Source organism: Pimephales promelas, chromosome 5 (genome assembly GCF_988280905.1).
Source record: "Pimephales promelas chromosome 5, fPimPro1.hap1.1, whole genome shotgun sequence".
Lineage (NCBI taxonomy): Eukaryota > Metazoa > Chordata > Actinopteri > Cypriniformes > Leuciscidae > Pimephales > Pimephales promelas.
In genome coordinates, this window is record NC_142773.1 from 40675735 (window position 1) to 40702607 (window position 26873).

Below are 26873 nucleotides of genomic sequence, written 5' to 3' on the forward strand. Positions count from 1 at the left end.
ATACCACGCTATTTGATTTCACAATTAATAATTAACCAATATGGTAAAACTGTGATACTTGCAATATGGTAAAATTAAATAAATATTAAATATTATCAACATGAAGCATCCTGTATTTAATACATGCAAATGACATTATGGATAAAGGCTGTGACACAATTGAATAAAAAATTAAATAAAACAACACACATATATATATACACGTGTGATCAAAAATCTTGTTTGTGTTTATATAATGAGTTTTTATGTGTGTACATACATATTTATACATATATTTATATATGAAGAGTTCAGATGCAAAAGCCTCTAAATGCCATTTGAAATTTTCTTCTTTAATGATGATTTTTATCAAACTTGTATATTTAAGTTCAGTAATTTCACTTAAATAACAATTAATAGGTAATTATCATTGCCATTCAAGTGAAATTACTGAACTTAAATATACAAGTTTGATAAAAAATCAGCATTAAAGAAGAAAATTTCAAATGGCATTTAGAGGCTTTTGCATCTGAACTCTTCATATATACACACAGCGTGCGTCTTATTATATAAACAAATGTTATGTTAGATGCGATTAATCAGTTTAACTTTTATAGTATTTAGCATTTCTAGTATTTAATTGAGTCACAGCCTTTTACCATCTTGTGATTCACACATATACGCAGGTTCATTTTTTTTCAATAATTCAACTTAAAAGGTGAAACTAATGTATTATATAGACTCATTACATGCAAAGTGAGATATTTCAAGCCTTTATTTGTTATAATTTTGATGCTTACAGCTTATGAAAACCCCAAAGTCCAAATTATTATATAGAATTATTATACTTAATATCGCGCAAAAGTTCATTTATTTCAGTAATTCGACTTAAAAGGTGAAACTAATATATTATATAGACTCATTACATGCAAAGTGAGATATTTCAAGCCTTTGTTTGTTATAATTTTGATGATTATGGCTTACAGATATGAAAACCTGTACATATCTGTACGCCATAATCATCAAAATTATAACAAACAAAGGCTTGAAATATCTCACTTTGCATGTAATGAGTCTTTATAATATATTAGTTTCACCTTTTAAGTTGAATTACTGAAATAAATGAACTTTTGCACGATATTCAAATTTTTTCGAGTTTCACCTGCACAAATAAATATATAAACACACACACACACACATATATATGTTTGTGTGTATATGCAGCTGCAATGAATAAGAGGCAGAGGACACGGCAGCATTATCCACATCAGAGCTTTCGCTGGGTTTGGGTCAGCAGAAATAAGACACAAATCCGGATCCATTTGGTCCACACCAGCCTAATCTGACGTTTCAAGACACATTTAATTGGATGGCTTGCATGGGAAACGACAGCGGATAGAAAGAGAGACACGCGGTATAATAAAGATAGACTGAGAACACTTTGAGAAGTCATGATACTATATGCACTATCAAAGTCTGTGTGTTCTTTTTAAAACACTTTTTGATGCTACGTTAACACAGTTGGAAGCTTACGCATTAATATATACAGTATATAAACCGTAAGTCTGGCTTTACATATAAAACCATGAATCTGAACAGAGCGGCGTCCACATGACACAAGATCCAAGGCTGCTGTTCTCACATCTGACAGCACTTTAATAAGAGCAATTCAGACCTCTCAAATAGTCGAAAGTCACTTTTAATCAAACATAATGTATAAAAATGGACTCGATTTACTTTCCCAAATACACAATCCTGATCTTATTTAGTGCAAGTTAGCTACTCCAGTCTTAAATCTTGCATTAAAATGGCTATTGATTAATGTTAACTAATAGACAAATAGATGTAGTTTTAGGCAACTGTTGCAGGTCAAATTTCCTATAATCGTACCAATGGTAGTCAATAGATCTAAAAGTAAAAAGCGTCCCCATTAAAATATGTGGAGATGCTCTGAAAGGTGAACTTGGACCATAATAAATGCGTCTTTATAGCATGCAGTGTGATTATCGCGCAATTTATAGGCTACGCTAAAGTGAGTTTTTACATGCATAGGATATGCATGGGTTGGTTAGGGTAGGTTTAGTAGTGATGTGTATATAAACTATTAAAAATTCTGGGTTGTTTCAACCCAAAGTTGTGTCAAATATGGACAAACCCAAATGTTGAGTTAAAAATGTAATAAACAAAATATACAGTTGAAAGTGAAAGTTGAAGTTGGGTTAAAATTTTAAATTACATTTTTAACCCAACATTTAGGTTTGTCCATATTTGACCCAATTTTGGGTTAAAACAACCCAGCATTGTTTAGAGAGTACGTTGAGTGGTGTGGGTGCGTGCGCAAATGAATTGCGTATCAAATGCACATGGAAACTGCGTACCATATGCACGTAAAAACTTATTAATTGCACGACAATACAAAATGCGTGTTATAGAGACGCATTTTCGTGAGAACAGGCTGTCATAATAATCCAAAATTCACTTTTTTATGCCCAAGCAACTCCCAATATCCTGTTGCAGTAAAATCCATTGCAGATGCAATTTCATGTTAACCTCAAACTGAAAAATGTAGAAATTAGTAACCCTCGGTTTCTTACTCAGTGTTTCTCTCCTGTACAAATATCCAAACATTCTTAAATCAAAATACAATTACGAAAGTAACAAAATGTATGCGTTTACTGAAAAATGTATAAAAATTAAGTGCTTAAAACAAGAAAAAAATATATATTCCAGTGCAATAAGAAAAATAATTCTTGTATCTTGTTTTAATAATTTTAGACATTTTTATATAAAAAAAATAATAATAAATACTATGCACGATTTTTTTTTTTTTTTTTTTTTGCAGTTGATTGTGATATTAAACTGTAACATCTTATTGCATTTGCTGTTTATATGTGCAATTGTGCTGGGAATCACTAAGAAGTCTTTTTAGTCTCGTCATCAATGAATCTGCTGTGATGTCTATGATCTGCAACAGCAAAACACACAGAACCTCTCATCATCAGAGTAAAGTCTGGCTGCTTCCCAATGTCCCGTACACAGACATGCAGCTCAGGGTTCCAGACAAACAGAAATGTGCAAGTCGTTTCCCCACACGAGGAGATTATGCTGGGTTATTCGTTTCACTAACACTAATTAGCAGCTACTGTACACATATTGCAAGGTTAAAAGGATTAATTCACCCAAAAATAAAAAATGCTGTTTATTTAGTCTCCCTTATGGCCTTCCGAATCTTTATACTGTTGTTTTTTTGCACAAAAGGAGAAATTTTGGAGAATCTTCACTCAGGTTATTCATACAGCGATCTCTGACAAGCTTTAAAAAAAGGACAAAAACTGGGTTTATTAACTCATAAATAACCGCATAAATTAAAATCTGCATGACGACACACAAAACTGCACGAAATGATTTTCGTCTTCACTTTCTTATATAGTGTTTTTTTTTTCTTGTTTCCAGTCCGAATATCTACAAATTCTTATATCAAGAAGCATTTAATTGAGAAGTAAAATGAGCTTTTGCTTAAAAGGATAGTTCACTTTGAAATTAATGTTTGGTATGTTTTAGCTTACCTCAAGGGCATCCAAGATTTTTGTTTCCGCAGTATTTTCAGCTTTGATATTTTTAGGTCAGTCATATAATGGAGGTCTATGGTCACCACCTCAAAGAGCATGCACAGAGAAGTCCAAATTAAACATGATTTAATAAACATTGATGGCCTAAGACATGAAACGAGCAGTTTGTGTGAGAAAACGAACCGTATTTATATAGTGTTTACCTTATGTAATTACAGCCACAAAGCGGCCACGCCCTCAGATCACTTGGACGTGGCTGTGATTTCAAGAGGTAAAAACGTTATAAATACTGTTCGTTTTCTCACACAAACCGCTCGTTTCGTGTCTTAGGCCATCAATGTGTACTTACATTTACGAGTCATTAAATCATGTTTAATTTGGACTTCTCTGTGCATGCTCTTTGAGGTGGTGACCATAGACCTCCATTATATGACTGCCAGACAAGAACGGTTTGACCTAAAAATATCAAAATTGAAAATACTGCGGAAACAAAGACACCTACATCTTGGATGCCCTTGAGGTAAGATAAAACATACCAAACATTAATTTCAAAGTGAACAATCCCTTTAAAACTATTAAAAATTAAATATCCATTTGAACTAATAACCCATTGGCAGATAATTTTGCTTGCTTTAAGCAAAAATTTATTTTATTTTTTCTCAGAAAATAAGATATAATGTAATTTAACTTTAGTAAATGCATCTTGATTCAAGAATTTTTTAGATATTTGGACTGGAAACAAGACAAAAACAGTAAAACACTAAGTAAGAAAAGCATTTTTGCAGTGTTGTTCTCCATTACAAATATCCACACATTCTTAAATCAAGATAATTTCACTTAAAAAGTCTTTAAATTCGAGTTCACCCAAGAAAGTAAGAAATAATATATAGGCCTAAAGAATGTTTTTTTTTTTAAACATAAACTCATTCATTTTGATACTTTTTTCCCCCTTTTTTAAATGTTTTTGCTTCTCAAACATATTGCTTTAAGGATGTGCAGATATATGCACTGGAAAACAAGACAAAATGACTTTTCCAGTATATAGTTTTATGGGGTTTTTTATATATATATTAGAGTTTGATAAACGTGGTCATGATGAACTTTGTACAGAAAAGAACAGCGTGAAGAAGATGCTTTAAAAACAAATCATTTTTGGGTGAACATTCCCTTTATAAAAAAAAAAAGAAAAGACAAACTTTGCATTTCGTCTTTCATGGAGCCACATACGACTAAAAATAGACTATTTGGAAACTAGATATACTAGGCACTAGGTATTTACAGTACATTGTGCATTGGGGCACATTGTCAAAACATAAAAGAAACAGACAGACAGAGAGAAAAAGAAAAAAAACACTTCTCATAACAGAAACATAAAGTACCCTGATTTACATTTGATGCCAGGAAATATGGAGGAATGTTCAGTCAATCTGTCCGCCTGTCCTTCAAGTGCTTGCAGGGAAGATTGCCTCGCATCTGCCAGCCTTTCCGTGCTGGAAAAGCAGAATAAAACTGTCACATTTTCCACACAGATGACTTAACAGCAGTGGCAGACGAGGCCTGCGGTGAGTGTGAACGGGTACTATATGAATCTGCTTTAGAGCAACGCTAAAATTTAAAAGCATTTGGCTGCGATCTCCATTCAAACAATCAGACAGCAGCTTAATTAGGGCTAAAACCATTACAGTCCAGTTATGCGCATACATTCACTGCCATACCAATCGCTTTCGACCAACGGTTGTGGATTTGAGACACGGTTTGTGTCCTTGGGCGGAAGAACATAAAAAGGCCTAGCAGAGCGGAAAGGTTTATTCGAGCGCTAAATGTGCCTTTACTGAGAAACCAAATAAGAGGGATTACATTGCAAACCTGTGATAAAGTTTCATTGAGCCATCTGATCGACTGATGTCACTTCCTAGCTTCCATTCTCAGATTAATATCATCCGACTCTGTTACAGGAGGTGTGTGTGGAGGTTGGGGACTGATTGAAATGATGGCTTTACACCGTGTCTACACCAGAAGCATTTCAAAAGCAAATCACTGGCATTATAATCAACAGCGGAAGCGAATGCCTTCAGTTGCCGGACGCCCTTTACCTATTTCTGGACATTAACCATTTATTTTCCCCTTTGTGTGAAATAATGTTTTGTAAGGAAATTGAACTCTTTCCCCACCATTGACGGAATTCACTGTGTTTTCACTGTTGTACAGTAGGTGGCGCTATTACACATCTACTGATGAGCACAGCATCTCAGGTGAAGAAGAAGCAGAAACAAGCGATATTGACCATTTCACAAGTTGTAAACAACACTGGTCCAGAAGCACTTCCTGTTTCAGTTTTTTAACACTACATAAAAGCTGGGGAAAAATACAACCAACATTTAAAACTGAATCAAAAAGTTAAACAAACATCTTTAAGATGTTTTCTTTACATGTGAGATAAAGAAAACAGTTACAAACTGAAACAGGAAGTGTTTCTGGACCAGTGTTGTTTACATCTTGTGAAATGGTCACCAGCGCCCAGCAGCAGCCCAACGCATCCGCCATTTTGGGGTGAAAGCAACTCGGCAGTCATATATTATACATAGGCTATATTTAGTCCAGTGCAGAGGTCATTTTTAGGTTGAAATAATTAGGTGATTATTTTAACTCACAACAGTTAACATTATAGCAGTTAAAACCAGGCTTTTCCCCCTCCTAACTTGAGACAGGGAAGTTCAAGGGTTTAATTAATTATATTACTCTCCACATTAAGTGTGACAGGTAAGAATAAAGAGATATCAGTTCATAAAGTTATAATAACGTTAGACCGTTTCCAGGAGGTACACATAACGTTATACATACAAAAATAAGTTATCAATGAAATAAATGTAGCGTTAAATGTACTAAAATGTAAATGTTGGCCAATAAATATATAACAGCAGTAGAATAGCTTTACAGTTACTGTTTTTTTTGCAGTATTATCTTATATTAATGACCGTTAAAGCAAGACTACGTAAACAAAAAAACACAGCCACTGTCCAAAGTGGCAATTAAAGTTATAGGATAACGGACACAGCGCATCAATGATCATCACGTTTGTCGCATGATCCGGGGGATAAAAACGTACAAAATATATTTCAGGCCTAGTGGAGTTGGTAACTAAAATAGTAATAAAGGTGTAAAGTTGCATAAAATGAAAATACTCACTAATACAAGAAACTACGACCTCAATAAACTGCAATCTCTGTGCTGTTGTCCAGTAACTCCAGTTGGAATTTTCAGCCCAAAATGGCGGCCGCGCTACCGAAGCGCCACCTAGTGGCTGTTACCGAAAAAGCATCAGAGTTTCGCCTCTTGTTCTTCTCTACTCTTTGGCGATAATATGCACGCGATCATCAAATATTAAAAGACATAAATCATAACCGCCTGACGTTAGCGAATGAAATGCCAACCCAGGACAGACTATAGGACTGAGAAACATCTGTATGTTGATCATCGTCTGAATCCTATGTCCAAAGTCTTTGACAAAAACGCGATTTTCAAAAACACGTTTTTTGTTAAAAATGTTGCTTTTTTTATGAAACATACCCACATTTGAGTGTTGATAAAAAAGAATGCATGATGCTAGAATAATGTTATTTTTAATTGCATTTTCAGATATTCATAGAGCTAAATATTCTGGGGGCCATGAAGATTTGTGAAGATGATCAAAAATGCTGGTGGCGGCTGGCAACTATAAAAAAAGAAAATGCTGGTGGGGAAATAGTTAACTTCCTGTTCCTCAAACAGTACAACATTACATTGCTTTTAAGGTATACATTTGCTCAGTTTATGCATTCACTGGGAATTGAACACCAAGATCATTGGTTCAATTCCAAGTGAATGCATGAACTGAGCAAATGTTTGGTTTAAAAGCAATGTAAGCCTCTTGGAAAAAAACAACAAAATCTGTCAAATGCATAAAAGTCAATATATATTGAAGATTTTGAAAAATGCATCAAAGCCAGTTTGTGATTATGTTTTTGTTAAATCTATGCATTTCCAGTGTAGACACGGTGTTGTGCTGCATTTACACTGCAAAGCCTAATGCACAGATCCAAAATGTTTCCATTCACTCTATGTGAATAGTTTACCCTCATCACGGTCCAAACCCATTAGAGTTTCATTCATCTTCGGATCACATATGGAGATTTATGTCCTTCCATTGAAAGTCATATGTGAATAAAAGCCAGAATGAAATCTATTCTCTTCAGAAGACTTGGATTAAATCGCTCAATTCATATGGATTTCTTTTACGATCTCATTATGAATTGAGGGACAGAAATCTCTTCATTTGTGTTCTGAGATGAACGAATGTCTTACGGGTTTGGAACGACATGAGGGTGAGTAATTAATCCCAATTTTTTTTTTTTTCTTATTTGGTGAACTATTCTTTAGCTAAGCCCTGAGTGATGATATCACGATATTTAGATGTCATCCAGATATAGTGTACACTCTTAGAAAAACGGGTTCATTGGGGTTCTATATATGAAGCACAGGGTTCTTTACTCAACTCCAAAGAAACTTTTATGCTAAAAAAAGGTTCAATAATGACAAGAAAGAACCCTTTTGGCACAAAGATTCTTTACACGCTATTATTCATACATTATTCTGCAATATTTTGTAGTTGTATTAAATTATTGTTTATTAAACTGTTAATATCACATTTTAATCATGCTAATTTTTGGAGGAGAAACTGAAATGGCACTCTTCATGTGATATTGATTAACTATTACAGTATATACTTTATCTAACCCCCATATCTTGAATTTTGTGCATCACATGCATCCATAAATACATTTTAAGGTTTTGATGTTTGTCAATAATATGAAATATTTAATCCGGAAAGGACAAAACAAATGATAATGAATGAACCCAAAAGGTTTCAAATAGAACCTTTTTCCTGGTTACAAAGAATTATTCTTATTATTGAACCCTTAAAAAGGGGGTTCCGTATAGAACCTTTTAGAGATTCCAAATGCGAACCTTTTAAGGTTCTATATAGAATTTTTTCTTCTAAGAGTGTATAATTAGCTTGGCTCCACCCTCTTACGTACTTCCGCTCAGTTTTCATTTTCCTTCAGTGCAACATCTGGGTTTGCTGTATATTCTTGGGTTTTCTCCGATCAATTTTTTTACCGGTCCAGTCAGCGAACAGAGGGAGTGCCTGAGAACGATGACGTTCAGGCGCGCTAGTCATACGTCACGACCAAACGTTAGCGATTGGTTACGCTTGTCAATGGAGAGTGGCCGAGATGTGTACGCGAGTCAGGTAGGACCACCAGGCTAGTATATAATAATAGATCCAGAACCACATTTGAAAGAGACGTTTATGTCCTTGCATAAACATGTATGCATCTCAGCATATCATTGAGACAAAATCAGAATTGGTTAGCAGTGTAAATGCAGGCTTGCAAAAGATAGTAATCAATGCATTGTTATTTCAGGGAATCTTGATAAACTTTTGTTTGTTTGCTTGTTTTGTTTTAATAGATTAAGCTGCCCGTTTTAATCCCAAAAAGTCATTCAGTGCATCCCGGGAATGTGGTGATACCTGTCCTATAGAGGGCGATAATGGGACACTGTAGTGTGCTTTGTGTTACGACGATCCACCGTCAGACAAACAAGACTTAGAAAAATAAAAGCATTCTAGACGCATCAGATTAAAGTATTTAGGACGTGATCGCTACAAACAATCAGCAAATACACACAATTTCCATTTTGCATGAATCATTACTGATCTATTTACATGGCAGTTGTTAATATTCAGGTCACATCATTAATGCCGTTTGGCATACATTCAAAACCCTTTATGCACCAGTCTCATTTTTGTTTTTCTAAAATCTTTTTTTTCTTTTTTTTTCTGCCCGGGTTCGCACATGAAATAATTTACAGCGTCATATTTACAATTTCAAAGTTCAAGTGAGAAAAATCTGCAGCAGTTGACAATGAAACGAAACACAAACGAACTACATTCTTGTAAAGAGACAAGTTCGTAAATCAACCCAACAGTTTACATCTGTTCGCAAGCAATCAACAAATCCACAATTCAGCCAGCACTCACAGGCCTGCAAACTGAGCCCACGCACAAACTGTGTATTACGTTTACAGGCCATTAATATGCAGCATGTTTTAGATACTCAGTCATTTGTGCAAATCAGAATCTATTTTTGCGACACGCAACGTTATAAAAATGCCACTGTCAAATATAGAATAAATTAACGGATATTATATTTTACAATACAATTACATTGTAGAGATAATATTAGTATTTTATAATAAGTAAATATTACAATTTTTTTAAGGGCTACGCCTTTCTGACTTTCAAAATTGTGACTTTTTCATTTTATTGTGACTGTTTGTCCTTCCCAGCAATAAAAAAGCAAATAAAGAAAGAACCATGGGACATTACAAAACCCGTTTTCATCACTGAAACAAATACCGCTAAACTTCAGAAAACAAAGACAAAGTTGATGATACACAACGGAAGCTGCACGACCTTATCCAGATGAGGTTTCAAACATTCTCTGAATAACGCAGATTAAATTGCTTATGAAGCTTTCATATAAAAGGCAGGGCAAGGATATTGCAGAATTATATTGCATGTCAACATGGATCACAGAAAACAGCATGATTATTTTGGTTTGCCTGCTAATTTAAATGAGTTCTGCTAAAGACCCATTGCATTCCATTGCATCCCGATGCAGTGAAGTATTGCCTTTATCGTAAAAACGCAAGCATTACACACTCCCGTTCCATAAAACACAATGATAAGCGTATGTGCACAAATCAACACGCACGCACACACGAACCATGTATATGGCTTCTAAACTCGGAATCAAGGCAGTTAAATAGACAATGTTTTAGTTTGACTTGATTTTCTCAGTTGACACAGACACAACCAAAACTTGTGTTCAAGCTCAACTTTGGTTTTCGAGTAAATACAATTTGTGTTTTCTATTATAACTTCTTCTTTGTTTTGTTTTGTTTTTTTCCCTTTTTTCCCTTCTTATTTACATTAAGATATAAGATCGACCAGCGGTCCATAATACTTTTTTTTTTTCATTGATATTTTACAACAAAGTGAAAGACAGTTAATTAGATTGCTACAAGTAGAGCTTATACAGAAAGGAGGAAAAACACGTTCACAAAGCGTCATCATTGTCATCTCTTGCAAGTCCCTGATTTTCTAGTCGCCCCGATTGCATTGAACGAACTCTACGGAAAACACCATGTAACACACGACAGGATTTCTCCCTTTCACTCGGGACGATAGAGACGAGTATATCAAGAGGCATCAGAAGCGGTACAGGGGCGGCACTAGCTAGCGGGTGGAGTCGAGGCCATGTTAAATCTATTAGCGGTAAAGGTGCGGTCACATTAGCGATATTTCATGGGCAAACAGAGAACTCATTTCCAAATCAAGAAGCCAGTGTGGTAAATTCAAGTGGCCATCTTGAAAATGAGTCAAATGATGTGTCATTTTCTTCATGTGTATGCTCCCTCCCACCAGCGAAGGTCAATTAATGAGTGATGCCAAAACCGTCACCCTCTCTGGTGGAATTAGCTGCCAACCCGAACTGCTGAAACCATCACATCTTTCAGTAAGCAGAAGACACGCCTCTTCTGCAATCACTTAAAGGGATACTTCACCTCCGGAATTTAATTTATGAAGAAGAAATGTGAAATTATTTTTGAATTTGGAGCTTTCGAGACTGAGAAAAGCCAGAAAATGTATTTTTGGCTGATGTGGATGAAAGACTACAACTCCCACAATGCACTTGCTTTGCTGCCCTAGGAGGCCACGCCTACCGGTAACAGAGCGCAGTCGTTAAACAACAAGTCTAGGCTACTAGTGAGTCTAATGCCGAAAATGTGTTTCGAGATCGCCCAAAATGTCCGGGATTCGGCTTTTGCGTTTTACAGTCGCCATTCATCATGTTTCCTGTGGCGAGCGGGACGAGTGAGGGCCGCGGGAGAACGGCGCGAGGCCAGTGGCGTGATTACCGATGAGCGACACCTGTGAGACGCACCGGTCTCGTATCTCTCACGCAGGAGCGGGAGTTTTCTTAGCGATGTTAAAACACACACTTGTTTAGTGTTCATGTAAACACTACATTCAGATCCACCAATCGGAATGAATTCAGATTGAAACAAAAGCTGTGCATGTAAACAATGAATGGCGACTGCAGAAAGCAAAAGCTGAATCCCGGACATCGACGGCCGGAAAAGAGGATGGTAACCCCGACTACTCAGCTTTGTCCACAGAACAAGAGCCTGCTAGCTTAGCTTCCAAACAAAGATGGCCGACACTATGTGTTCATTCTGTGAGTGAGATCGCCCTCTATGGGCGGGTTGAGAACATGCGGGACAGACCCACTACTGACTGTAGTCTTTAGCCTCTGGACAAAAAAATCCTCCAATGACGATTTTTGCGTCATCTGAGGATTTTTTCTAGACAAAAAACACATAAATCTCTCGTCTCAGGGGGATATGAGGGTGGAAAGCACGGTAACTCGAAAATACTACAGGTTTCCTACTAATACAAAGCTTAATGCTTAATCCTGAAGTATCCCTTTAACCATCTCACACCCTCAAACGGATGCACTTCTCTTCTCTAGCTTGATTCCTAATCTAGTTGTCAATTAAACCTGGCATTGCATATTAAGAACTTTTGTTTCTCTTTTGTAAGTCGCTTTGGATAAAAGCATCTTCTAGATGCATAAATATAAATTTCGCCCTTGAATGCAATGGTAAATGTGACCGCACCTTAAGTCTGTCCCTTTGGTTCCTATGAAAAGCCATCCTACGAGCGCGGTACTCGAGCAAAAAGAACGAACTTTGACTCACAAAAAAGTATTGCAAAGAGTCTCAGAGTCCTCGTCAGAGGTTGGACGAGAGCCGGGATCTGGCTGTGAAGTCCGTCTCGGGAAGGCTGACTATTGAATCTTTCTTGCGTATAGCCGAGTCCGGTCCCGTTACGGGGGGAGTGCCTGTAGGGGGCGTTGTGGACGGGTAAATCCCAGACACGGCTGCGGACGCCTGGTGTGGCAGTGCCATTCTCTGATGCATTGCGCTCCGGACACCGGAAGGCCCCGGGACGGCGGGATGAGGTGGGCCGATCGATGTTGAGGACACGCGGGTCGACGGTGGTGGGCTGGGCACGACGGGTGGAGCGCCATCTTGTGGCAGGGAGGGTTGTGAAGCAGACAGGGCTCTATCATCCTGGGTCAAGCTGCCTGTTTGGTGCAACGGTTGGGATCCTTTGGGCCGTGTGGGACTGGGAGCATGCTGTTGGATGAGGGACAATTGAGATCCGGAGCGCGCACCCATCGGGCCACTCCCGTACTGGAAAGTTCGCCCGCCTGCCGCTGCTAGCGGACTCTGCACCGGCGGACTGGCCATTGCAACGGCGGCGAACGCGCCAAGCGGCGGGAGAGACTGTTGGGGAGAAGACGAAACCGGGCTGGCAAGGCTTTGCACAACCTGGAACCGCCGGACCATCCGGGGCGACTGCAAGGTGCTCGGACCCATCATCGGGCCACCGAACTGCGGACAGAAGCTCATCGCTACAGCTTGCTGAAGAGAAGCGATGGCAGAGCTGCCCTGCGAATGGCCAGGCGGAGCAAACATCCCTGGCGGGATGGAGGGCGTCATGGACATGGCACGCGGCCGCTGCTGATCGATCAGCTTCACCATCTCTCGGTCGTACTTCACGATCTCTTGGATCATCTCGTTCTCATGGTTGTTTAAGATGCCGGAGTTTAAGTCGTGCTGCACTTTGTTCATTAGGATGGAATTCTTTTTTCCTGTAACGAGAGATTAATTTTTTCATCATTTTTTTCTAAACGGCATCATCATTTGTTAACAAACAAGTATTCATTACTTCAGTGAGCTCATTGTTTCTGCCTTAAATTATTACATTATTTAAAGTACATTTCAGAAATACATAAATACATTTCGTACAATTGCATTGTATTACAGTGTAGAGCTACATGTAATTGTTTTAACAGTCCCTCCAGAAAAACGCGATTATGCAATCGCATTTTTTTTCAAAATACGCCGCACTTTCGCCGCATAAATTGCTGATTTCCACGCAAAATATGCGGGGCTTGCATGGTTTCATAATCCTTGCATTTTCGTTGCAAAAAGTCACATATAGGCTATCTTAGCAGAAAGTTAAAGATGTACATAAGTCCTACTTAGAAGGGTTAGTTCAACTAATTCAACTCAATTGCATTTAAAGGGTTAGTTCACCCAAAAATGAAAATTAAGTCATTAATTACTCACCCCCATGCTGTACCAACCCCGTAAGACCTTCGTTCGTCTTCGGAGCACAAATGAAGATATTTTTGATTAAATTTGAGAGCTGTATAACTACCACATTGGCTCCTAAGGGAATGACACTTGATGGCCCAGAAAGTCAATGAAGAAAATGTTTAAATATTCCAAGTGACTACAGTGGCTCAACTATATGTTTATCAAGCGACAAGAATACTTTTTGTGCGAAAAAACAAACAAAAATAACGACTTTATTCGACAATTCCTTTTCTTCTTTGTTGGCCTGAAACGACACTTCAATAGATTTCCACGACGCATGCGCGAGAACTGAACTGAAGTAGTTAAAGGAGATCGCAATTCTCGCGCATGCGTCGTGGAAATCTCTTGAAGTCTCGTTTCAGGCCAACAAGGAATAGTCGAATAAAGTCGTTATTTTTGGGGGTTTTTCCGCACAAAAAGTATTCTCGTCGCTTGATAAACTTATAGTTGAGCCACTGTAGTCACATGGAATATTTAAACATTTTCTTCATTGACTTTCTGGGCCATCAAGTGTCATTCCCTTAGGAGCCAATGTGGTAGTTATACAGCTCTCAAATTTAATCAAAAATATCTTCATTTGTGCTCCGAAGACGAACGAAGGTCTTACGGGGTTGGAACAGCATGGGGGTGAGTAATTAATGACTTAATTTTCATTTTTGGGTGAACTAACCCTTTAATATAAATTCAAACTATAATATATTTTGATTTACAGTAAGTAATCGTAAATAGCATGCAGTTGAGAGTCAGAAAACCTATTCAATTCACACATTAGTATATTCTTTAAAAGTTAGGCTACATTAGAAGTCAAAGAGACAAGTGCATTACTGTTAACAGGTTTTCAGTCCTTTTTTTTACAAGCCCACCATAATTGAGAAGTCAATATTAAGTCCTAATCGACACAGTGTTTAACCCTGAATAATCCTTTAAGCCATTAAAATGTTCACATTATTGTTCTTTGAGAAATTTCAGAAGGCGATTCTGGTTTCGCTTACCTAAGCGGTCCAGTCGGTCGATGGCCACGGTCTCAAAGGCCCTCCTCATCATGGGATACTCCTCCAATACCTCATTAAAATTGTCCACGGAGAGAGAATACAGGCGACAGTAGGTCTCCGCTCGCACGCTTGCCGTACGACGACCCCGCGTCAGCAGACAGATCTCTGAAAGAGAGGAAAACGGTCAAACTCACACACAGTCAAGATTTAAGGACAGGACATGAGTACCAGAATAATTTAATAACATCTTGATAGTGGCGTTCATTAGGGGAAAGTGACTCTGAGACCTTTTCTAGATGGCAAGTGTTTTTAAATTGCTCGAAAACTGAAACCCTGAAGAGTCCTTCAATAACAAGGGAATGAATTTAAATATATGCCCGCAGAATGTAATTAAACTTTATCATACTTAATTCAAAAGGATGTGATTTGAATGTGTATTGTAAAGTGCTGCATATATTGTTGCTTTATTAAATGTGTAATTATTTCAGTGCAAAAAAAATTTAAATTCCCGAACCCCATGGCCATTTTAAAGGCAAATTCGCTCATAATTGACTCAACCCTTATGTCACTGCAAACCTGTTTCTGGGGACATAAAAGAAGAAATTTCGAAGAACTATTACAAACAACACTCGACTCCAATGACTTTCATTGTAAAAAAAAAAGATGTATATACGTCATACATCTCAGCCCCAATCATCATATTTTCATTGTTTCATGGTGAACATTCAAGGTTATTTTGTGTCTATACTTAGATCATCACACACAGATTTAAACCCAAAGTTGCGTCAAATATGGACAAACCCAACTATTGGGTTAAAAATTTCTTTTTGTCATGGAATGTACTTTTGTTGTGTTTGTTGGATTTGTTAAATCGTTCTTGTGTTATTTCGTGTTGCATTACTATGAAAAGAGAATAGAAAATAAATGAAATGAAAATAAAAGGCGACGATATTCGCGACGTTTAACGCCTCGTGACTAAACAAAGGGCGCAAAAACGCCACGCGAAAATGCGTCATTTTTAAAAAAAACGCCTCGGGTTCATTTTTTTGGTTTGACACGCCGCGTCAAAAACTATCCGACTAATGAGATTGCCGCTTTTGCTCACACGTGTCTGGTGTGTCTGAAGTTACAATAAAACACAACTTGGGGGCGCTCAAACTCAAAACAGTCTTACCGAGCACACATACGCTACGGCAAAGAAAATATACGCCACCGTCTACACTGCCGGAAGACGAGGAAGATGCCAGGCAAGATATCAATACATTAAGCGCCATCTATTGTCAGGGAATGAATTTGCACGTTCACTCGGCTCATCGTCAGCGAAAACCGCTTGAGTGAGAACACAAAAAACGTGTCGAAAAACGCTACCGAATAATGAGTGCTGATATTCGTCCCGGTGTGTACGGGCCTTAAGACTAGGGTTGGGTATCGTTTGAATTTGAACGATTCTGATTCCGATTCCTTGTTTCGATTCCGGTTCCTAACGATTCTCGATTTCGATTCTTTTAAGAGGCAGGGTCAAAAAAGTTTAGCTAACCTTGCTAACCAACGGCCTTTCTGAAGGAAATAATCCTTCTGTAAAAATACTACTTTTGTCACAAATTTTGCATTTTGCCGAGATTTCGTTATTTTTAGAAAAGTGAAGCCACACTTTGGACCGCCGACGTAAGCTACTCATGTTCGACTCGCGTGGTTATGCCAACACTTCCGGTAGACGCTTCTTCGTTGGTGTTGTTCAGCGGTTTCTTCTTCCGCTCGGCGGACTGTGAATATCGAAACTAGGAATCGAAATTTTAACTTTTGAACGATTCCGGGAAAAACGAAAAGTTAGTCCCGGTTCCAATCGATACTCGATTCTCGAAACCCAACCCTACTTAAGACTTAACCCAACAGTTGGGTTTGTTCATATTTGACCCAAATTTGGGTTGAAACAACCCAGCATTTTTTAGAGTGTAAGACTTAACCCAATGGTTGGGTTTGTTCATCTTTGACCCAACTTTGGGTTGAAACAACCCAGCATGTTTTAGAGTGGGATTATGCGATATTGGAACACAACTAGTTCCTTAGGATGGGAGAGACATAACCCATAAGCCTCAGAAAATAATAAACATCTTTCATCGTAGATGCTGTGTGTCATTCTGCGTATTAAATCCTGACCCATCCATCAGGGACCTGTGTGTGTACGGTCCATTTCCCTGTCTGCTTTTCTAATCAATCCAAAAAATCCAATACACAACCTTGGAAACCTTGGTTCACTTTAGAGAGCGTTGTCATTCCAGCAGCCGGGGTCATTCATCAAACTAAAGGCAGTAAATTAAAGCTACAATCACAGGTACATAAAGGTGAACACACACACGTGCCGGTGCAGACGCAAACACTCCTGTGGACACAAAACCTCATTTGCATCTAATTTGTTCCTTCATTTGATTATAAACCTTTAAAATCCACCCTCACATACACGAAAGCTACTATAACCCATAAATAAAAAGTATTATGAGATTAACAATGAGATTAAATTAGAGGAAATGGAGACTTTGATTTTCAGATCTTTCTTTGGAAAAAAAATATTTTTTGATAAAAGTGTGCAATCAATCAAAAGTCAGATCTCAATATTAGGCTGAAATAATTCTTAATGAATTTGAGAGCAAATGATCTGAGCTGCTATTCGTATCAAATACATTATATAGCTCTATAATTTCTATAATACTTAACACATATTTCATATACATAGCTTTTACATAAAAAGTAAGTGTGAATCACAAGGAAACTGTCAAGAAAGTTCTGCGTCACAAGTTCTGTGTGTGTGTGAAATGCTTTGCCAATATATTTTGAGGGAAATATGCTTACTTATTCTAAAAATAATGTCGAAATACAACAATATTTTACTCAAAATCAGTGGTGGAGGAAGTACTGAATCTCAGTACTTAAGTAAAAGTACAAATAACCAGATAAATATTTACTTTTGTAAAAGTAGAAGTAACACAATGACAACCATACTTAAGTAAAAAGTACCAGATTTTAAATGTACTTTAAGTATTAAAAGTAAAAGTACTTGCATAACAATTTATTCTTTAAATGTCTATTTTCTAATGATTAATAAAACATTTAATTCTAACTCGTTCCAGCTAATACTCCAATAATGATGTTCAATAATGATGGAAAAAAATAGTTGTCACCATTTCTGAAACAAGCTTGCAATTAGGCAATATAGCTACACATCATGCTTATCCTTACTATATATTAATAACTATGTTTGGCAGTAAACACGATTAATTTATGGTGTAATTCTGAACCTCTTGGCTTGCCATAATCCTAACCAAACGTATATTACACACGGTGCGTTTCCTATGCACGTAAAAACAAATTTTCGCGCATAAACTGACGCATTTAGTGTGACCGGGTTGATATATCTATGGCAACCAAACGTCACCGGTGAGACAAACGTGCAATGGACGGACGGTCAGATTACGTTTTGGCCGGGGAAAAAGTGATCAGAAAATGTAAAAGAAAATGTAGAAATGTAGTGGAGTAGAAAGTATAAAAATTTCTGCAAAAAGTAAAAAGTAGGCACTATTTATTCTACTTAAGTAAAGTAAAGATACGTGAAAAATGTACTTAAGTAAAGTAACAAAGTATTTGTACTTTGTTACATTCCACCACTGAAAATATCATATAATTATTTGTATTTGCTCATGAAGTGAAATTTCACATCTATTTGATAGCTCTATGCTGCATGTTAATACTTGTCTTGTTTGTGTCTATTTTTTTCCCTCCCAAATGAATTTCAGGAGAAACATCAACAAGTCTGATGCTTAAATGAAACGGAAACGAGATCTCCATTAAGTCTGAGCTGTGAAAAGAGCAATAGAGTTTTCCTCCGGGTAAAACTGAGCCTGATCCGTCCACACAATGCCCACAGGATCAGACGGCTTCTCTCTTTTCTTTCTTTATCTCAGGCTACACAAGACATCGGTTTGACCTTTCCAAGGTCACGCGCCGAGAGCCTCTTCCAAACCCTCCTGTCCTCTGCAGCTGAAAAACGACTGACTCATGCGGATTTAAGGCTGCGGGAGGATTGTGTTTCACTCCTCAGCAGAGCACATCTCAGCACACACACTTTCTGGGTTCAACAGGGTCTGGATCTCTCCACCAGCTCAGAACCATCGACTTCTGCTGCAGTTCTGCTTTACAGAGGAGTCAGAGACTCAAAGAGGACCTATTATGCTGTCTTACATTTTCAGCTTTCTTTAGTGTGTAATGATGCTGTTTAAGCATGAATAAAGTCTCTCCAGCAGGAGTTCTTCTCTATATTGGTGTCAGTGTTTCTGAACTCCCTGAAACACCTCCATTGTAGTCTTGAGTTTTCTTCCGGGAACGAACATGTCATAATATTCCTCATTTAAATAATTCATACGCAAAATAAAGGGGCGGGGCCTGGTTGAGTTAGTTAGTAGTGTGTTGAAACCAAGGATGCCGCACAAGCCCTCAAAAGTGAAGCCAAAACGTCTCGATCGCCCCCCAGTGGCCGGTCCTAGTATTGGTCATAAACCCCGCCTCCCCGTATTTTTCAATGGGACGTGAGACCAACTAAACAATTAAATTACACTTCGCATATCCTATTTCCAAAGATAGTTTCTGTTATTTATTGTAGTTTCTATCATGTTGATGTAATTTCAAGTGTTTTTAAAAAAAGTTTGTTTTTAGTTAGTTATTTGATGTTATAAAAACGGTGCTGTGACATCATGATTGACAGCTTCTCTGTGTGAAGTAGTCACTTTTTTTCATAATGTTGACTATGTGTTTAGTAGTTGTATTTACCTTATTTTTATGAGGTATTGCAATCAGCAGACACCATTGGAGAGGAACGGAGCAGACAGAGGCCACTTAAGAAAAGTGTGGGGTGTAAATCTAAATCCAATGGAATGTATGGCAACCTGGTGGCTATTTTTGGTACTACGCCTAAACAAAATCATGGGAACTTACATTTTCTGTGATATCAACTTTAAATTTGGAACATAACTTGGTTAAGATTTATGGCTTTGATTTTATTAGTCATTTTAGAGTAAAAATATATATTTTATATAAAATAAAAAATATATAGTACAGTATATTTGATTTACTGTAAATTTAAACTTCCATAACTTTTTCATACTTTCATTTTTTGAAGTGTTTTCACTTCAGCAATAATCTGCTGAGTGTTTTCTTTAAAACAAGACCAAACTTGGGTATATTTCAAAGCATTCTTGAATTACCAACAATAGTGCATTTTAACCCCCATTCTCAAAAAGGGGGGAGACAGCGAAGGGGTTAAAGAACATTTCCGGAATGGTATCAACACTTTGGTGCTTTCAAAACATTGTTTTGTTTATTTGAGCAGATTTAGGGGCGGAGCTTCCTGTTTGTCTGACCAATAGGAGGTGTGGATGTGTTGGAAAAAATTCTAAAATATCATTTGCAATTCCATTTGGTAGTGCAGAAATTACACACTTCACCATCAAATATAAAAAAAGAGTTATTTTAGATCAAGAACTGGATGCAGATGGAAGACTGTGACATTAGTACTAGAAAGACTGGCTAGAGAATAACAAGTGCTTAAATTACAGTGACATCATGACATCTAAATATCAATGTCAGGCCAGAGAAGAATATTTTGATTGCCTTTAAAGTTCAATTAATTTAACATCAATATGCAAAGAACTAAAATGGAAGAGGTCACACCATATCTGGCTTAAATTATTTAAAACGTTATGAGGTTCAATAAGGATTTGAGCAGTTTAATTAAGTGAAGTGATGGTTTAATTCCCATCTAATTTATGTGCTTAATACAAGAGGGCTTGTACCTCCGAAGTAGGAGCCGTCAGAAAGTTTCAGCCCCACAGTTCCTTTGGTTATCACTGTCACGACGCCGTGTTGAATGAAGTACATCTTCTTGCCGATGGTTCCCTCACGGATGATGTAATCGATCGGCTGGAAGACCTCGAAACGGAGCTTGGTCAGCATGGCTGTCACGAAGTTGGGTTCGGCGTTGGCGAACAGGGGCATAGAGGCCACCAGCTTACGGCAGTTGAAGTTCACGATTTCCTGACAGCAGATGGAAAGACCGCAGGGTGAGAGAAATACATACACACATATTGCACATACACAGCGTTTACATTTGTTGTACTGAATTTAATTTATGCTAAAATAAGAAAATACAATTTAAACTCTATATTTACATTCTTTTATTTTTTCAATATACATTAAAATATATATATATATATATATATATATCAGTATAAAATATTAAATTAAATATTAAAGTATTATAATATTAAAATATTAAAATATTAAAATATTAAAATATTTCAGTATTAAAATATAAAATTAAAAATTTTAGAAAACTTGTAAGGTAAAAAAACTTGTGTTGTACACAAAAAATAAAAATAAAAATATATATATATAACAATAATTATAATAATTATTGCCTTAATATACTGCATATTTATTTAGCTATATTCAATTTATGCCAATATCAGAAAAAGTAATTATATATTTTTTAAATTATTCATTATATTGGAGATATTAAATTTAACATTTTACAAAATTATTAGACATATTTCAAATAATGGCAAAACCGATCCTGAAAATTTGATTTGATATATATGCATATATATATATATATTTTTTTTTTTTTTTTGTGACATTTTACATTTCTTAGTGCGATTCAGCCATAAAGGATCATATCCAAACTTGTTTTACTGATTTTAATCTACACTTATAACAGAAAAGAATTTAAGTTATATTTCCTTTTTTTTTTGTATACTTAAAATATAAAATGTAAAATTTTAGAAAATTGAGAATACAGAATTGAGAATTTGTAAGGTAATGTGTTTACACACACACACACACACACACTCAAAATATATATACAGTATATATATGTGTATATATATATATATATATATATCAACATTATAACAATAATAATAATAATATGCATTGAAAAAATTAATATATAGTATATTATTGCCTTGTATTTGTTTTCCTGAATTGAATTCATGCCAATATCAGAAAAATATTTAATTATATATATATATTTTAAATTATTCATTATATTGGAGATATAAAATGTAACATTTTACAAAATTATAAGACATATGGTAATAAGAATTTGTAAGATAAATGGCAAATAAAGGCAAAACCGATCCTGAAAATTTGATTCCATAAATATGCATATAGTTTTTTTTGATGACATTTTACATTTCTTGGTGCGATTCAGCCATAAAGGATCATATCCAAACTCGAACATCAATACACAAATAGCACAACATTAGTTCCGCTCTCTTAAACAACATTACAGTGAGAGCTGGAAGCCATTCACAGAGGAGATTTAGTTGTTAACTGTGACATAAATTAGTTTGGAAGCTGTTCCCGTTTCAGCGTAGTTTTATTGTTTCGGAAAGCTCTGAGACAACTGCAGGGTCTTCTGGGAATTTTTTTTCCCACAGATGTTTACAGACATTGACAGACCTTTACAAAACACACAGATAAGCAAACACAAGCTCACCTCTCTGAGCGGCTCGTTCAGTTCCTCTAGGATGCTTTCTTCATCGAACATCTTGCCCTGGTAACGGTGCTCATAGTAATCGTGGATTTTCTGTCGGAAATCTGACGGAAGTTTGTGGAAGGACATGTACTGCTCCACTTGTTTGTACTGCACAGAGAAAAGAGAATAAATAACCCAGGGGTTGATTTTTATTAAAACCAAAACATGCATCAATTCTGTTAGCAATAGTAATGCACTGATGTGTAGCATCATGGCAGCAATCTTTAACCTCGAACAAAACAAAAAGTACGACCGCCAATTGTGAGACGGGCATTTCAAAGGCAAGGCACAGGTTCACAGGACTTCAACACAAGCAAACGGAGTAACATCTGAAGAATCATCATCCTGTGGAGTACAGAACATTTACAGACACAAGCCATGCCAAGGTAATGCTATTTAACGGCAGACACGATCACAGTCGCTCCATATTTAGACAAAGAAAATCACACGACAACTCACAAAGATCATCACTAATGAAGATCAAGCTTTGTGGACTGTATGTTTGGCCGAGTCTAGTTCACCGTAGTCTAAAACAGAGCAGTCAAAAATAATATACACTTAAATTAACACTGATAAAGCATTAATAACACACTAAATATATAGTTTGACATTTGACACTCGTGCTTACAAGATACATGCATATATACAGTATATATATATATATATATATGTGTGTGTGTGTGTGTGTGTGTGTGTTTATCTTGAATGGATACACACTCTAAAAAATGCTCAAAAGAGTTGTTTCAACCCAAATGTTGGGTCAAATATGGACAAATCCGAATGTTGGGTTAAAAATGTAATTAAAAAAATTACAGTTGAAAGTTCAAGACAGTGTGTGTGTGTGTGTGTGTGTATATATATATATATATATAGTCAAATGCACAAATGTCAAACTACACCCAAGAAAACCGGTCATTAGTTGTGAATTATCATTTTAAATGATTTAATGTGTTAATATTGACTATATCAGGATAATAAAATAGTGAAATATATAAACTATTGTGAAATAGAGACAAACCATTTCAATATTTATTGTGTGGCAATGATTCATATAGCCATTTTTACTGTCCCTTATAGCTGTTGCTCCTAATAAAATGGATATTATCGTTTTATAAAATAAAAAAAACATAAAAAAGACTTTTGTTCCTTGAAATAAATGTTGACTTAATTCAAATGAAATATAAAAAGTTTTCTTTAAACTACTATCAACATTGCTCAATTTCATTTAGTTTAACTTGAGTAGTAAAATAACTAAATAAAACAGAAATAAAAATTAATACTTAATAATAATGATGATAAAAAAAATTTACATTTAAACATTTAAAACATTAAAACATTTAAAAAATATGACTAAAAACTAAAAGTATCTCAATTATGCTAAAATAACAGTTGCCAAGTAGACGACAGTCACAGAAATGCTCGAGATGAAATATGAAACATAAAAATAAGTAAATATCATTTGATTAAAAAAAATGGTGCTGAAAAAAGCATCCTGAGATAAATGTACATCCATTGTTAGAAAACTAAATTTATTAAACTACACTATTAGAAGAAATGGTTCTATTTAGAACCAGAAATGGTTCCATCCCCCGCTTCATATATGGAACTCCAAAATGGTTCTATATAGAACCATTTTTTTTGGTAAAATGTTCTATTGGCCATGTATGGAACCCCAGGGTTCTATATAGAACCAGAGGAACCCTTTTTTAAGAGTGTATAGAACCTTTTAGGGGTTCCAAATATATAGCGCTGATAGAACCTTTTAAGGTTCTATATAGAACCTTTTCTTCTAAGAGTGTAGTGTGCAAGTGTTTTCAACAAATGTATTTTCTATGAGGTCCAGACAGGTTGATGAAGAAACACTCATGTCAGCGTAAAAAACACGTTCTTGTTTTCTCTCATTGCTCAGATCCAGATCCACAGAGTCCGTGTTTGTTCTTCAGACAACGTACGACCCCAAACCCCACCCTCAGATCATCGGTTCCCGAGCCAAACATCCCTCAAACTGTGTTTTTACGGACACAGAAAGATGATCTACGCAAAACAACAAAGAAAGCAGGTCAGACCGGAGGCGTTCGCACTGCAGTCGTGTGTGTTCCCTGTTGCACAGCAGCATCATGCTGACGCAGGCGTGTGTGTGTAGCACCTGTAAAGCGCCCTCAAACACTTGTGAGAATAATTGCCTGTGTGTTGAGCTTTATACCAACATGAAAGTGGGCTGCATCTCTCAGGTCAACAGTGTTCAAAGATTGTTGCTAAACGGAGGTCACATGGAAAAAAAAAATCACATATTCCTTGATCTTTTGAAAGAGTTCAAAGTACTAGATTTTAGAATTTTAGAACTTCCAGAGATCAAAGCACCAATCACAACAGAGGACATTTAGAACTCTTAAAGGTACAGTAGCAAAAACAGGAGTTCAAGCTGCTTTTTCAGAGTCATTATACTGTAGGGATTCATATACGCAGTGAAAAACGTTCCTTTGTCCATCATTTAGACTATTGCGAACAGCATCCAGAGGATCTATACCCTCAAAAAGATCCAGAGGCTTCACGGAGTAGATGTCACACTTTCCTCATTTGAAGAGCCAGCAGTGTTGATCTAAGTGGTTCACTGATGGACCGATTAAGACAATTGCGTTTAATGGCCGAGTCAGGAGAAAGCAATGCGATAGAGATGGAATGATAGACCTGTGTGACGTCAAACTACATCCTCTCTCGCCTCATTTACAGGCAAATTGAATGAAAAGTGAGTCGCCGTTGATGGAGCCGTTTACCGATCAGTGTGAGAGGTTAAGGACAAGGACAGGTCAAGACATGCAACTGATCTCAATCGTTACTATATGAATGCTGATGTTATTCATACTAACATCACAGTTCATTTGGGGGGTTCTTATAATATTAAATACGTCATAGGTTTCAACAAAATCTATAGAAAAATAGAAAAGTTACTGGTAATTTTAGTTCATGGATATTTCCGTTCACCCTAAAACACAACACAATGTGATGTGTAATTCACAACATGGGTAAAACACTGATGTAAAATCAATACAGATTTTTTTTTTTACGCAGTACATAGAGCAAAGTATAAGAAATGTTAATAGTGACGCTTGTCTTACTAAAAATCCAATTAAAACATCAAAACAACATTTTGTCATATTCATATACCGTGCATTGACGAGGAATAGCAAGAACCTTCAAAGAATACCATGGTATTACCATCATGTTATTGGCCAAAATATAATGTATATGGTGTAATGACTTTTCCGTGGTCTATTTTTAAAGCAATACTATTGTCTTTTGTGTAAGAGTGTTGGAGCTTCTTGTGTTTTCGAATGCTTCATGTTCTCCTGAGTTGTGCCTCTGATCTGTGTGCTATTTCTGTCTGTGAGAGGATGGTCCCCGTCCTGTCCCTGCAGAGGAACAGAAGCAGGCGGACAGCAGCAGTCACACACACTCAGTGCACCGCTGCAGATTTAGAGCGTGTCTAACAGAGAGAATGTTTAGAAATGCACACGCTGCAGAGAGACACAACGTCCGAGAGGAGATGAGACGAGAGGAGAGGAGAGGAGACGAGAGGAGAGGAGAACAGACAAGAGACGAGAACAGACGAGGAGAGGAGACGAGAGGAGACGACATGAGATGAGAACAGACGAGGAGACCAGACGAGACGAGAGGAGACGACATGAGATGAGAACAGACGAGGAGACCAGACGAGACGAGAGGAGACGACACGAGACGAGATGACACGATACAAGAACAGACGAGGAGACCGGAAGATAGGAGAGGAGACGACACGAGAGGAGACGAGATGAGACAAGCGGAGACGAGACGACATGAGAATCGACGAGAGGAGACTAGACGAGACGACACGAGAATCAACGAGAGGAGAGGAGACGAGAGGAGATGAGACGACACGAGAATCGACGAAAGGAGAGGAGACGAGACAAGAGGAGAGGAGACGAGACGAGAACAGACGAGGAGACCAGACGAGAGGAGAGGAGACGACACGAGAGGACACGACATAAGACGAGAAGAGACGACATGAGAATTGATGAGACGAGACAAGAAGAGAGGAGACAACACAAGAGGAGATGACACGAGACGAGAACAGACGAGGAGACCAGACCAGACGAGAGGAGACAACACAAGAGGAGACGACACTAGATGAGACAAGAGGAGAGGAGAAGAGACAAGAGGAGACGAGATGACACGAGAATAGACGAGAGGAGACGAGACGAGAGGAGACGAGATGAGACAAGAGGAAAGGAGACGAGAGGATTGATGAGACGAGACAAGAAGAGAGGAGACAACACAAGAGGAGATGACACGAGACGAGAACAGACGAGGAGACCAGACCAGACGAGAGGAGACAACACAAGAGGAGACGACACTAGATGAGACAAGAGGAGA

General features: G+C 37.1%; 2 protein-coding genes across 2 annotated transcripts in view; both read right to left on the reverse strand.

Moving 5' to 3' along the window:
* hsd11b1lb (hydroxysteroid (11-beta) dehydrogenase 1-like b) overlaps positions 1–26873 on the reverse strand; it is a 178975-nt gene that overhangs the window by 60452 nt on the left and 91650 nt on the right. The window lies entirely within an intron of this gene.
* The window catches only part of LOC120491915 (potassium/sodium hyperpolarization-activated cyclic nucleotide-gated channel 2), a 72183-nt gene continuing 55825 nt past the window's right edge, over positions 10516–26873 (reverse strand). The window contains exons 6-9 of the mRNA XM_089131534.1: positions 22425–22571; positions 20719–20959; positions 14879–15043; positions 10516–13375 (exon numbers count right to left, since the gene is read on the reverse strand). Coding sequence (XP_088987660.1) covers positions 12450–13375; positions 14879–15043; positions 20719–20959; positions 22425–22571 — 1479 coding nt within the window. The 3' untranslated portion in view covers positions 10516–12449. The remainder of the gene's footprint in view (positions 13376–14878; positions 15044–20718; positions 20960–22424; positions 22572–26873) is intronic.